The following is a 14,357-nucleotide window of genomic DNA, read 5'->3' on the forward strand; positions in this document are numbered from 1 at the left end:
CTGGATGCTTGGTGTCCAGCAGATCGCGGAGACCGAGGATTCGGTCTGTGATCTGTCCCGCCAGCTGCGGCGGAGCTCTAACAGGAGGGCTCGACTCCGCAGAGTCCCGGCGCCATGGGGGCGGAGAAGAAGCTGCTGCCTATTAAGGAGGCCTTTCAACTGGCCCAAAAGCCACACCAGAACCAGGCGAAGCTAGTAGTGGCGTTGAGCCGCACCTACCTCGCGGTAGGTACACCCGATCCCGGCCCCGGGCCGCCGCTACGCCTCGCTCTCCCCCAGGGGCCTCCCTTGACACTCCGAACTCGGCGCACCGCGATTCCAACCTCCTTAAAACCTTGCGGATCTGGTTCGGAGAAGACTGGCTACTCGCCTTTGGTCTCGCGGGCACCGGGTCTTCTTAGCGGCCTCAGGCGCGGACCGTTAATTCTTTGTCCGCGGGATCTTGGAGAGAGACGTTTACGAGCACCGAGGCTACCGGGCACCAAGTGTTGGGCCTCAGGGTGGATTCAGTGTTGTGGTTCAGCGGTGGTCTCTCGGGTCACCGCCCACATTAGAAACGCTGACCGTCAGTCACTTACTCTAACCTCGCCCCACGGTTACATTGAATCAAATCACCAAATAGCTAATTATTAGGATCTGGTTCTTCCTATTCATGTAAATACTGTCTGTTTTGTTTGAGTGGAACCGTGAGCAGAATAGGACAATGAATTTCGGGAAAATAAATTATCTTGAGGCCCAAGGGAAATTGTAAGTGAATATAATAGGACTTGCGGATATTAGATAGGATGTGAAAGTTATATCAAAAGGAAGTTTCTGTGCCATAGGAAGGCTAAATATGGTAAAATATTAAAGCCACTGTTGATTTTGGGTTGTTCGTGAAGAAACATATTTTTACTAAACTGTTATCAAGGCATATTGAGAATTCAAGGTTATTGGGGGGGGGGGGGGAATGAAATCCATTCACTGTCAAAATTCACGATTGTTTTCTCCGGGACAAGTAAATTTCTCTGGAGAGAAATTCGTGCAAATTTATTTTCCGTTTGATGGTTTGGATAATTGAGAGTTGACTAAACAGTGGTTCTAGTTTGATTTATGGCTAAGGCTTCTAGCAGTCTTAGGGTAATGTTGGGAAAAAATGATTTCATTAGTGCAGTTTGTGAAGGGTTTCTTTTGTTTTTCAGATGGATGATAAAACACTATTTCATGAGGAGTTCGTTCATTACCTTAAATATGCTATGGTGGTCTATAAACGTGAACCAGTTGTGGAGAGGGTAATAGAATTTGCGGCAAAGTTTGTTACTTCATTTCACCAATCAGATATGGAAGATGATGAGGAAGAGGAAGATCATGGCATTTTAAATTATTTGTTTACTTTTCTGTTAAAGGTATGAAAACTAGAACTTTGGGGAAGTATTGTAGAAAATTTTACTATATTAAAGGGCCATGGGAGTTTGTGTATTTTAGAGAATGAAATACCTGGTAGTTGAGAAAATGTTGGTGAATGAGTCTGCTTTTTATGGTAAATATTAGAACAGTCATTAAGATTAAAACGTGGACTTTTAAAATAGCTCTAGCATTAAATTTTTAATGACCTCTCTAAACCAGTTCTCCCATACATTTGTTTTAAATGAGTTCTCTATTTAGAAGAGTTCCTCCAAAGAGGAATATACTATTATAATTTAGCGAATACTTCAGACTGCATATTTTGAGACTTGATACAATGTATTTAGTATGCATGTGGATCAAGGTAGCATTATAGTTTCTCTGGAAGTAATGAATTACTGTTACAATTTCTTGGATTTTAAACAGAATTCAAATGATATGTGATTACTTAGTAATGGTATGTGACTAAATTTTGAGTTTTTTTCTATTTCAGTCTCATGAAGCAAACAGCAATGCAGTTAGGTTTAGAGTGTGCCAGCTCATAAACAAGCTCTTGGGAAGCATGCCAGAAAATGCCCAGATTGATGATGATTTGTTTGATAAAATTAACGAAGCCATGCTTATTAGATTGAAAGATAAAATTCCAAATGTGAGGATACAGGCAGTTCTGGCTCTTTCACGACTTCAGGATCCCAAAGATGATGAATGCCCAGTGGCTAATGGTATGTGTAGCTCCCTAAATCCTTTTTCAATTTTGTTGACATTGTTAAATTCTCGGTAGATAATTTTTTTATTATGAATTATATATGTAGAAGAATACATATATACACATATATCTGATTAAAAAGAAAAAACAAGGAGCCACCAGCCATCTTAAAAAAATAGAGCATCTTCAGTACCTTTGGAGCCTATCTTATGCCCCAATCTAATTATATCACTTTTGCTCAGAGATAACAGTTATCCTGAATTTTGAGTTAATTATTCTCTCGTCTTTTTTGTTTAAACAGTTAACTACATGTATCTCTAAATAATGTTAAGTTTTGCCTATCATTTTGTATGCTATATGTGTCATACTATATTTTTCTGTGCTTTCAGCATTATTTCTAATTGTAACATTCATCCATGTTGATCTATTTATTTACTGTTTTATAGCATTCTGTTGTATGAACGTAGCACAGTTTATTATTTCTAGTATTGATGGACCTTCTAGTTGTTTCCAGTTATTTGCTCTTTAAAAACAGTGTTGTTGCTATGAACTTACATATGGTTTCTGGTGCACAAGTTGAAGAGTTTTCCTAGAGTGTATAACCAAGGGGTGCACTAGTTGGGTTATATGCACATTCAGCTTTATTTGGAAAGATACAAGTGTTCTGCAAAACAGTTTACCAATTAATATTTCCAATAAAAGTGCACAAAGCTCTTCATTGATTCATATTGTCTCCAGTGTTTGGTATTGTCAAATTTAAAAATTTTTGTGACTCTGGTTGTATGATGTATGTCATTGTTAACGCATCTTTTTGGGTTATATTTAGCAGCCAGTTATATTTCTTCTGTATAAGCTCGTTAATGTGTGCTGCCCACTTTTCTGTTGGTTTGAATTAATGATTTATTGTAGCTCTTTATTTTGAAAAGAAATCCTTGGGTTATATGAATTGTAGATCTCTTCCTACTTTAGATGTTTTATTGTTTCTACTCTCTTTGGGATGTCTTTTGTAGGACAGAATTCCTAAAATTAGAATTATCAATCTCTTTATGATTTGCATTTTTTATCTTTTATTTAAGAAATCTTTCTCTACCTCTGGGCTCATAAAGGTAGTCATATTCCACTCTTCCATATATGCCTAGGTATATGTTGAGTACTCCTGTTCATTTTCCTTGTCTCTTTTCCTAGCTTTATAATCAGTTTTGATAACTGGTGGTACTTGATAATTTTTGGTGTTAAATGATACACATAATATTGTGTAAAACGTGTTTAATAGTCATTGTCACTTGATTATAAAGCTGAGGAAATTTTTGAGAAGTAGAGGTGAATAAACATTTAATACAGGAATGGATTTTGTTTCAATGAGTAAAACCAGAAGTTATTTCTTTTTAGAACTCATTGAAACTCAAAATAGTAACAAGCCCCCTATAAAGCCATATCGGTCTAAAATAAACTTCCTATTATATTAGACTTTCTTCTAAATCTTAAAGAGTAGCAGAGACATAATCTTAATGATGGATTTTCCATGATCTTTGGGACTATTTGTTTTTAGTTTTAGCCTTCGTGCCCAATAGACCACTGACTTATTTGCCATTCTGTCTTTTTTAAGGGAAGTTAGTGGGGAAAAAAAAAAATCTTCAGCTAAAATTAAATGTGTAAGATAAAAATAATGGTATCTTTATCATTTTAAAGATGCTATTGAATATAAAAATGTGGGATATCTTATGACTATAGTTAAATAAATAATATTTCTTTAGGATACTAAAATACATTGCTCTATTTTTAGCATATGCGACTCTGATTGAAAATGATTCAAATCCAGAAGTTAGGCGCGCAGTATTATCATGTATTGCTCCATCAGCGAAGACTTTGCCGAAAATTGTAGGACGCACCAAAGATGTGAAAGAGGCTGTCAGAAAGCTGGCTTACCAGGTAAATAGCATCTTGTGTAGGCATATTCTTAAAATATAAGAAGCCATATTCATAAAATACTTTTGAAAAATATTTGGTAAATAATGGTTTATTCAATTGAGATTTTTATGTATGGAGAACATAGATAATTTAGGTGGAATCTCACTGCATTAAATGGTTACCAGATATTAATTTTTTTTTGGAGATTCTGGGTAATTTTCTTAGATGAAGGAGATATTACTAGTTTTGATATATGTAAACTGTTGAGTTTAATAACCATCTTTTTATTATCACTTTAAGGTTTTAGCTGAAAAGGTTCATATGAGAGCCATGTCCATTGCTCAGAGAGTAATGCTCCTTCAACAAGGTCTTAATGACAGATCAGGTAAGATAGACATCTTTATATACAAAATTTTAGTAGATTTTGAGTTCACACTTAAAAGATTTATGAAACGAGTCTTAAATTAGGTCAGGTAAACCTGTTATTTTCACAGCCTGTTGAAAATTTATCTTGGTATATTGTATAATATAGAAAACATTTCCTAGGGTTAAAGATCTTGGTACTTAGAAAGAGCAGAGTTAGTTTAATTTTTCCTGTGTTTTACAGATGGAAAAAACTAGTTTAAGGCTACAGTGCTAATACATCAGAAGTAGGGCAGGATCTCTTTTTCAGCTCTCCTTTATAAAAATGCTTCTATCCCCTTTGTGTATATCTTGATTACCCAGTAATTAGGAATGGTCATACTGGTATAATTTTCTTAGTTTTTTTTTTTTTTTTCTTCCTGTTAAAACTAGAGAATCTGCTTACAGGAATGATGAGGAATGATATCTTTTAAATTTGCAATCCCTGTGAGAAAGAAGGCTGGGATGGTTTAATTTTGCTGTAGCAAGAAAAACCTGAGTTTGAAAACAATTGTCAGAGGATAAATGACTAGAATGACTTTAAAAACTAAGAATAAAGTTTGTTTAATGATACATGCTTTATGATTCACTACTGCAAATAGCAGTCATGTGTAATAGATGAAATCAATCAACAAGAGAAATAGGTGTTATATAGTCTAGACTAAGAGCTGAAGCCCAGTGAACCCAGGGAGAAGAAATGCAAAGATATTTTTGTAGGTTGTGGTAGTGCTGCGTATTTGGTTCTGACCTTTTCCATTTTTATTTGGAAATGAGCATCGTAGAGATTTTGCAATATTGTACTTCTTTTTTTGTTAGTGTGCTTTGTTCTGCCTCTTAGTGTCTTTCCATTTTTATTGTATCAAACTTTATGTTAACACTGATCTGTTAATTAAAACAGACAAAATGCAGGGAATGGAAGCTAGAGGGAGTCTCTGTTCCCTTATGTTTCAAATGCCTTAACAGATGCTGTGAAACAAGCTACGAAGAAGCATCTTCTCCAAGGCTGGTTACGTTTCACAGAAGGAAATATATTAGAGTTGCTTCATCGGTTGGATGTGGAAAATTCTTCTGAAGTGGCAGTCTCTGTTCTCAGTGCCTTGTTTTCAGTGACACCTCTTAGTGAATTGGCAGAAGTCTGTAAACATAGCGATGGCAGGTATATGAAGTATTCATTGTTTGAAATGTGATACTGATGAACTTCTGTAATTAAAATCAGTTCCGTCCTTCCACTACTGCAGATTGTATCCATGCGTTTTATCTAACCCTCTTTTGTTTTTGTTTTCTTTGGTTTTCATCTGGTGGATGTCTTTCCCCCCTTGTGTAAGAAGTTACTATTTTATCAGAGACTACATTAGCTGCCTTTTTGCCCCCTTCATTTCACTACTTTGATTTTTGCTGTACCTACCCTATAGTATGTTTGCTCATTTGATTTTTTTTTTCTTTTGCTTTAAATATTTTCATTCTTTTTCATGTGGCTAACTTAATGACTTTGCTATTAAAAGGATAGTGGTTACAAATCCAGTTTGCTTTTTATTCCCATTTTTCTATTCAGTTCAGATTTTTAAGTGGATAGTAAGATCATGTTTTCTCTTCTTCTCTCCCTTTTAAATGAAGGAAATTGATTCCACTGGAAACATTAACTCCTGAAATTGCTTTGTATTGGCGTGTCCTTTGTGAATATTTGAAATCAAAAGGAGATGAAGGTGAAGAATTTTTAGAACAGATTTTGCCAGAGCCTGTAGTATATGCAGAGTATTTACTGAGGTAAAATTTTTCCTTTTGGTTGGTTTGGAATGTACTTGTGTTGTTATCTATGTTAACCTCTCAGCTTCCTCCCTCGGAGACATGCTTGATTGGGAATAAGTTAAAAACTGTTTTTTTTGGACAGGCAGAAATAAATAGCTATGCACATGGAGTCTTTCTGAATAATATCCTGCACTGGTCCGTACACTGAGAGAGCAAAGTCAGTATGTTTAGGGAAAAGTTAAGATGTGATTATGCACATTTCTCCATAAGGTTGATAATGATGAGTGTTACTCTGGAATTGGTTAGGAAACTTTTTCTAAGTGCCGCATAGTAAATATTTCAGAGTTCATGGCTGTACTGTCTCTGTCACAGTGATTCAGCTCTGCTGTCGTGCAAAAGCAGCCAAAGACAATGTAATGAATGAGGGTGACCGTTTTTCAATAAAAGTTTTATCAATTTTTATGACTGTTAAAATTTGAATTTCATATACTTGTCACATGTATATATCTAGACATGTATATATTTTGGCATATATATTTTTTAAACTATTTAAAAATGTAAAATTCTTAGCTTGCAAGCTATTCAGAAATAAACAGTAGGCTAGATCTGGTGCATGGGCCATGGTGTTCTAACTGACAGAGTGGCCCTTTGTGGCCAGTTTTAGTATTAAAACTTATTTGGCTTTTGTTTTTAAAATTTTTGTTTTCAAAATGTACTTTTTTCTTAAATTGTTTGAATGATTCTAATTTCTACTTATTTCACTTTAAAATTACAAATAAAACAAATGCATTCTTGTCAAAATTTTAATACAGTTGTATATAGAGTAAAAATATAGTATTTCCTCTTTTATCTTCTAATTACTCAATCTCATTGATTTTCTTAGAGTTTGGGATATACGCTTTCAAACCTCCTCTGCATTTACATTCATGTATAGTAAATGCAGAAATGCTTTTTAAAAATATAGCACACTATACATAATTTTTTTTAAACTGCTGATGTCTGAGATTATTATATATTAGTGCATATAAATCTACCACAGTCTTAACAGCATATCATTCAAGAGTGTGGTGGTATCATTTAAGTTACTCCTCTGTTGATGGACATTTAGGGTATTTCCAGTTTTCTCTGATGATAAAGGGATGTTGAACTTTCTTGTACATTTTTTATGTACATTTGGAATTTTGTGGGGTTGATTCCCAGAAGTGGAATTGCTGGGCCAAAGGTTATACAGTGGTACCTCGGTTTTCGAACATAATCCATTCTAGAATACCGTTCGAGTTCTGAAACGTTCAAAAACCGAGGTGTGGTTTCCCCATAGAAAGTAATACAAAATGGATTAATCCGTTCCAGACCTTTAAAATCAACCCCTAAAACTGCAAATTTAGCATGAATTTTACTATCTAATGATATCATAGTTCCATAAAATTTACGACGTTCGTAACCCAAAATGTTTGTCAACGGAGACGTTCGAAAACCAAGGTACCACTGTATATTTTGATAGCTATTGATATGTAGATTTTTAATTTTATGTTTTTGATGTATTTTGAAAAACCTTCTTCCACCTGAAATTAATATAAAATAGTATTGAATGTCAACTATAATTTAAAAAATATATATAGTCATGTAATATAAAGTACAGCATAGGAAGTGTAGTTAATGGTATTGTAGACTGGTTGGGATTATCACTTTATGAGATATGTAAATGTCTAATCATGTTTTGTATACCTGAAACTAATAAAAAATAAAAATTTATAAAAATAAATAATAAAAAGCTTCTTCCATATAATATGAATTATGGCCTTGAATTCTGTTTGTGTGAAATACACTATTCTGCTTTTGCTTATAATGGTCTCACATAAAAGTTAGGGAGCAAAGCTATGAATTCATTTGAATTTTGTATGCAACATATTAAATATAGAAAAAATATCTTAAATGTGAGCCAATACTTACAGCTTGAGCTCATAGTAACATCATGAAAAACTTGTGAATCTGCGAAGTGTTTTTAGTATATGTGCTGCCGAAGCGAGCACTGTGAAGTGTTTTAATGGTAATTATTTCAGGCTTTAACATTTAATTAGAGTATTTAATTATAATGCTGTTTTGGCGATACTGAAATGTTTCCAGAAAGAATGAGTTGATGCAATGCTTAGTAATATGTATTACTATAAAAGTAGTAAATGCTTATTAGAAGATAGAGAAAACAAAAAATATGAGGAAATGTTGAATATTTTTTATTTAAGTAACAGAGGGGAACCTTTCCTCAAGGACTGCTTCACAAATTGATGAATTCTTAGTTAATACTGACATGTAAAGAGCGTGGTTCCTCATTCTTGTATTTCCTTTGTCACTTAATCTGTGAGCTTTGAAAATAACTTGAATCAACTTGTTTTTCCACTTATAGAAAGGAAAACTTTAAAAATTGTATTTTAATTATTGAAAGAATACTTAAGAAATAGGATGATTTTTCTTTTTGGAGCAACGTTTCTAAATAGGCTGAGTTTACTCAGGTACAGAAACAAAAGTAAATGGAAAAATTGTTTCTTGATCATCTGAGAAATATATTTTCAGGCATTTTGTAGCAGGAAGAGTTAGTGACTCAGAATTCTGATATGAAACAGTTTTCTGTTATCTGAGGTATTCACATAAAGAGGAATCAGGGATATTGAAAGAGGCTTATTAAATTTGAGTAAGAAAAAGGGACACGAATACAATTTTTAGAAAGCTACTTTACATACAAATTCTTGGAGTGAGCTTTTAAAAAAGGTTTTCTTGAGTGGTCTCTTCATTATAATGAATAGCTTTAAAAATGGTTAAACAGATGATTTTATGATAATTAAAATTGGTCTGTTTTAAGTTATATTTATGGAGTTCAGGATTTGTTATCTATTAATGAAACAACTACTCTGAATTTATTTTAAAAATACCCTCAGTCTTGATGCTATGCATTGTGTGAAAGCTGGGGTGATGTAGCAAGGGATTCAGCGATGAGTGAAGCTTTTTAGACTATCATAGACCAGTAACTACTGATCTGCGTATCAGTTTTGTAGCTTTCCTTTAGTTCCTGCTAGCACTGAAAGGGTGGCTCGTGAAGGTCCCAATCTTATGAACAGAGATTTATAAACTCTTGGTTATTTTATGTCAGTTTATTCATCTTACATAATTCTGCAGTTTCTGTAACTTGATTGTTGTTGACATTTTACAAAAGACATTTTTCATCCAGATTGTTCCTTTGGCAACCTAAGGAGGTTGTTCATATTGCAACCGAAAGGCACCTACCGTATTTCCCTGAAAATAAGACCTAACCGGAAAATAAGCCCTAGCATGGTTTTTCAGGATGATATCCCCTAAACATAAGCCCGAATGCGTCTTTTGGAGCAAAAATTAATATAAGACCCAGTCTTATTTTGGGAGAAACATGGTAGCTGTTTAACCTTTACCTCTTAATTCTGCTTTTTAGTAGCTTTTTTCCCCACCAGCCTCAAAAAAGGGAGACCTTCTGTAGGCTATGAGTATTTTCTGAGTGAGGGTTGTAAAAGGCTTTAATTTGGGTAGTGATAGTAGGACTAAAAGAGGGTAATTGATGGTGCTTGTTTAGTGGCACCTACACTAAATTAAGAACAATATGGAGATTAGTAGGACATCTAAGCAAGGATAATACAAATTCATGAAATGATCTATGTTTTTCTGATTTTTTAAAAGGTATTCATGGATCATTTGTGTAATTACTATTATTATTACTGCTATTTTAAACAAAAGAATAATGGTTAATTAGGGATGATGACGGAGACTAGCTCTTTATGAATAATTGGATTTTGGAGAAGGGATTCAGAACTTTATAATTGATAATGCTAGTAACATTGAAATAGTTAATTATTAATTTGAGAGACATAAATATGTACTTTTTGAAAATTTCCCAAAGAAAATTTGAATCTTTAATGAAAATACATTTTCCAAATTCTTTTGATTCAGCCAATAAGTTTGTTTGTGAAAGTTCATGACGATAGTATAGAATTGACTCTGTAAACCAAATTAGTATAACATGGTATAAGCATCCATGTATTTGGACTAATATGAACTTAAAAAGACCCTTTTTTGAGCTAATGGGGAGCTGTTTCATGTTTCTTAACAGATTCTACATTTTATTATTTCTGCTTGTTTTAGTTATATTCAGAGCATTCCAGTTGTTAATGATGAACAGAGAAATGATTTTTCCTGTATTGAAAATCTGATGACAAAAGAATTCATAGGTCAACAATTGATTTTAATTATTAAGTCTTTGGATGCCAATGAAGAAGGAGGAAGGTATATCTAAATGTTAACCCTTGTTCAGATTTGCACTTTTGAATTCCTTGTATTGAAGTATAGTCTTGTTACAATATGATTAAATATATTTAACCTACGTAGCTCTCTAACGGGTTACATAAAGTATTCTCTTTCCTCTTATATATGTAATATATGAGGAAATATACCCTTTCCTTCCCTCCTTCCCCCTCCCCGTGTGTGTGTGTGTGTGTGTGTGTGTGTGTGTGTGTGTGTGTGTATAAAATATATGAGGTCTTAATTCAGTTTCTTCTGAATAAATCAATGAAATTGCAGGTGTTTGCTTAAAAATCTATTTACCTTTATTACAGAGAGGGCTAGTAATACTATCTGAAAATTTGATATTTTGTTATTTCATCATGTTGATTTATGAAAGATTGTAAGGTCATTTATAAAAATTATTTTTTTGGCAGAACATGAATTTTTGACCTAAAATCTATACATATTTTTTGTACTTTTAATGATAAATATAAAAAAGAACTGAGACAAATGTGATTAAGTCTGCAGAAATAGAGATAAAATGTTTCTACTATCATATTTAAATTAAAATAGTTCTTTTTGAATGCAGGAAACGACTGCTGGCTATTTTGCAGGAGATTCTTACTCTACCCACAACCCCAATATCCCTAGTATCTTTTCTCGTTGAGAGACTGCTCGACATCATTATAGATGATAATAAGAGAATACAAATTGTAAGTGATTTTCTTCATTATTGATAAAGATAAGAGGTTTTGGTCAATGACTGAATATTATCTTACTATTCAGTATTTTTTGCTTTGTCTTTAATTGCCTTTTGTTTTAGTTTTGTCTATCAAGTTTTTAAACTTAAAATCAAATCTCTTTCTCACACATTTAAAAAGAAAATCTCCTTCTCTTAGTATCCCTATCATTGTGTTGTATGAATTTGCAATGGAGCAAGTTGGGGAAAAGGTATTGTGGCATTGGTCTCTAGAGAGTTTGAGAGCTGGCTCAAGTTATACATACCTGGGTTCACATCCCCTCCAGTACTTTCTGGCTTTGCGATTTTGGGCAAGTTATTTAATTCAGCCTTTTTACTTGTCTGCAAAATAAGAATAACAATAAAACCTATCTTTCATTGTTCAATGAAATAATGTTCATAAAGTGCTTTGTAAATACAGAAATAAATGTTATTATAATATTACTATTGCCAAGTGTTTTTTTCTTTGGGGTAGGCAAAAAAGCCAGACCTGTGTCATTGCTTTTCATAAACTCAAACAGTCTCAGAGTTGTAAGTTAATTCAGAAGTTGTCTTTTCCAACCCCTCCTTATATATATATACTTACACATGAATCCTTTCTACAACATTTCCAGTTAGTGGTTCTCCAGTGTCTGCTAAGTAATCTCATTTGGGATGGAGCCGTTTCCTCAATCGACCAGCTTTAGTGTTCCAGTGGCTCTGAAAGGAAAGTCTTCAGTTATGTTGTCGTCATTCTTGCATTGGAACAATGAAAGAGTATTCTATATTTTATATTTAGCTCCCGTGGATCTAAACAAGGAAAGGAGTTGAGGATTTTGGGCAGAGAATTTTAGTTTTATAAAAGGCACCTAAGGTTAGACACTATTCATTTTTTCTGTTTTTCAAGCAATGTATGAGAACTTATCTTCAATATCTAGGTGCCTATTATCTTTCCATAATCTTAGAGTTTTTAGTCAGATGTATTGTTTGGTCATTTTCTTTCTAAAATTGTCTAGCAAATAGAATGTGTACCATTTTTACTTGTATGTTTTGCTCTGTTTTTCAAGAGATTCTGGATACTACTTGGAATTTTATGTAGCAGTTTGATATCACTTTTCTGAAATAAAACCTAGATTAAAGTATGTACTCTGAATTATATTTATCAGATTACAGAAATTATCTCAGAGATTCGGGCGCCCATTGTTACTGTTGGTGTTAATCCAGCTGATGTAAGAAAGAAAGAACTCAAGGTAAATCTCTTCTAAATTAAAGAAATGCTTGAATATAATGTAGTGCACAAGTTCTTTATTTCCTCTTGCAGTACGTTTTCGAAATTGTTCTTACAAAATCAAATTATTGATTAACTATTAAACTATAAGAGTATCTAAAATGTTAACCAGATTATGTCAGTCTGAAAGATTTGCAGATCTCTGTTTCAGGAAGACTACAACTTTGTATATGCCTGACTGATTAACAGCTGGGTCCTTGAGATGTTACATTATACTCTTTAGTTTGCTACAGATTTTCATATTAATAGTTTTTGTTTGGTATTTACACAATCAATTTACATCCTTCCTTAGATGGCTGAAATAAAAGTTAAACTTATTGAGGCAAAAGAAGCTTTGGAAAATTGTATTACCGTACAGGATTTTAATCAAGCATCAGAATTAAAAGAAAAAATAAAAGCATTAGAAGATGACAAAGTAAACCTATTGAAAGAGACAGAGCAACTTGAAATTAAAGAAGTCCATGTGGAGAAGGTATAGATAATTGTTTTAAACTAAATTTCAGCTGTTTATTAATCATCTTAACTAAATCATATTTTCTTAATTCAGAAAGCTGTCAGAATACATTCACTTTGGAGGGATTTTTAACAGTATCGTGAAACATTTTTCCTTCTGTTTCTATTTCAGACTTTGAAAGGCCTTAATTAACTTGAATTAATTATAGCTAGGACTTTATTTGCTCTCTTAATTGTTAATCCCTGGAATCTAAAGTCTTCCTGCCTTCCAGTGGTTTCCTTCTGTTTTGGGTTTTTTGTTTTTGTTTTTTGGTCTTCAGTGGTTCAGGAAAGGAAAATGCATCTATCTATTCATCTTTACTGTATTTGTGGAAGACTCATGACCTTTCTGTTGCTAGGAAAAGAATTTCTGTGGTAACCATACCATTCTATTATACAAATATCTTTTAAAACTTATTTACAGTCATGCATTGCATAATGGGGATAAATTCTGAGAAAGGCGTCATTAGGTGATATTGTCAGTGTGGACATCACAGAGTACACTTCACAAACCTAGAAATGGCATAGCCTACTACATATCTAGGCTATATGGTATAGCTTATTGCTCCTAGGCTGCAAGCATGTACAGCATGTTACTGTACTGAATACTGTAGGCAACTGTAACAACGTAAGTGTTTGTGTATCTAAACATAGAAAAGCTACAGTAAAAATACAGTATAAAAGAAAATGTGTCTGTGTGTTCTTGCGCACACCTTTTGGGAGGGCAGGGAGAGGGCAGTGGAGGGAGGTGCCATCTGAGGGAGATTACAGGTCATGAGGGAGAGAGGGAAGGAAGAAAAGGGGAGAAAAATGGAGAACAGATCAAAAGAGACCCTGAGCTTGAGAAGAGAAATATAAAAGGGACGGGGGAGGACAGAGAGAAAGAGTGGAGAGCGAGAGCAAAGAGAAAGACAGGACGGGGAGGAAAGAGAGCGAAAGAGAAACAGGGAAGGAAAGGAGATTGTGTGCAGGCTTGTGTGGGGGGCATGTGCTTGCAGGCAGGGGCTGGCTCCAGGCTCCTCCCCAGTCTCCCCCGCACCCCAGGTCAACTGCTGGCCCCAGCCACAGGCTGGTGCACAGCAGGTAGACAGCTTACTGAGTCCCCTTGTCTATTTGAACCACCCATAGCTAGCAGTAAATTCAACATCTAGCCAAGTCTAGCCTGTTCTTTCAACATCACAAGGAAACTTTCTGCTTATAATCCGTTATAATCTTACGGGACCACTGCCGTATACATGGTCTATCCTTGACCGAACATTATGTGTGCATGACTGGACTCTTGTTTTTAGAAAAAACTAAGTATTTCATTTTAAATGAAAAACTAAACTTAAATATCTAGTAACATTTAAAGCTGTTTATGCAGTCTTTCTTTTTTAAACCTAGTTGTACTTGACAAACTAGCCTTATTTTAGCAT

The 14,357-nt window shown here is 34.1% G+C and overlaps 1 protein-coding gene across 1 annotated transcript in view; it reads left to right on the forward strand.

Annotated features, from left to right (window-relative positions):
* The window catches only part of NCAPG (non-SMC condensin I complex subunit G), a 27,383-nt gene continuing 13,026 nt past the window's right edge, over positions 1-14,357 (forward strand). The window contains exons 1-11 of the mRNA XM_019744437.2: positions 1-225; positions 1,182-1,385; positions 1,877-2,105; positions 3,873-4,018; positions 4,298-4,382; positions 5,363-5,555; positions 6,014-6,163; positions 10,307-10,447; positions 11,034-11,157; positions 12,329-12,412; positions 12,743-12,922. Of these exons, the coding sequence (XP_019599996.2) occupies positions 115-225; positions 1,182-1,385; positions 1,877-2,105; positions 3,873-4,018; positions 4,298-4,382; positions 5,363-5,555; positions 6,014-6,163; positions 10,307-10,447; positions 11,034-11,157; positions 12,329-12,412; positions 12,743-12,922 (1,647 nt within the window). The 5' untranslated portion in view covers positions 1-114. The remainder of the gene's footprint in view (positions 226-1,181; positions 1,386-1,876; positions 2,106-3,872; positions 4,019-4,297; positions 4,383-5,362; positions 5,556-6,013; positions 6,164-10,306; positions 10,448-11,033; positions 11,158-12,328; positions 12,413-12,742; positions 12,923-14,357) is intronic.

This window comes from Rhinolophus sinicus, linkage group LG02, assembly GCF_036562045.2.
Source record: "Rhinolophus sinicus isolate RSC01 linkage group LG02, ASM3656204v1, whole genome shotgun sequence".
Lineage (NCBI taxonomy): Eukaryota > Metazoa > Chordata > Mammalia > Chiroptera > Rhinolophidae > Rhinolophus > Rhinolophus sinicus.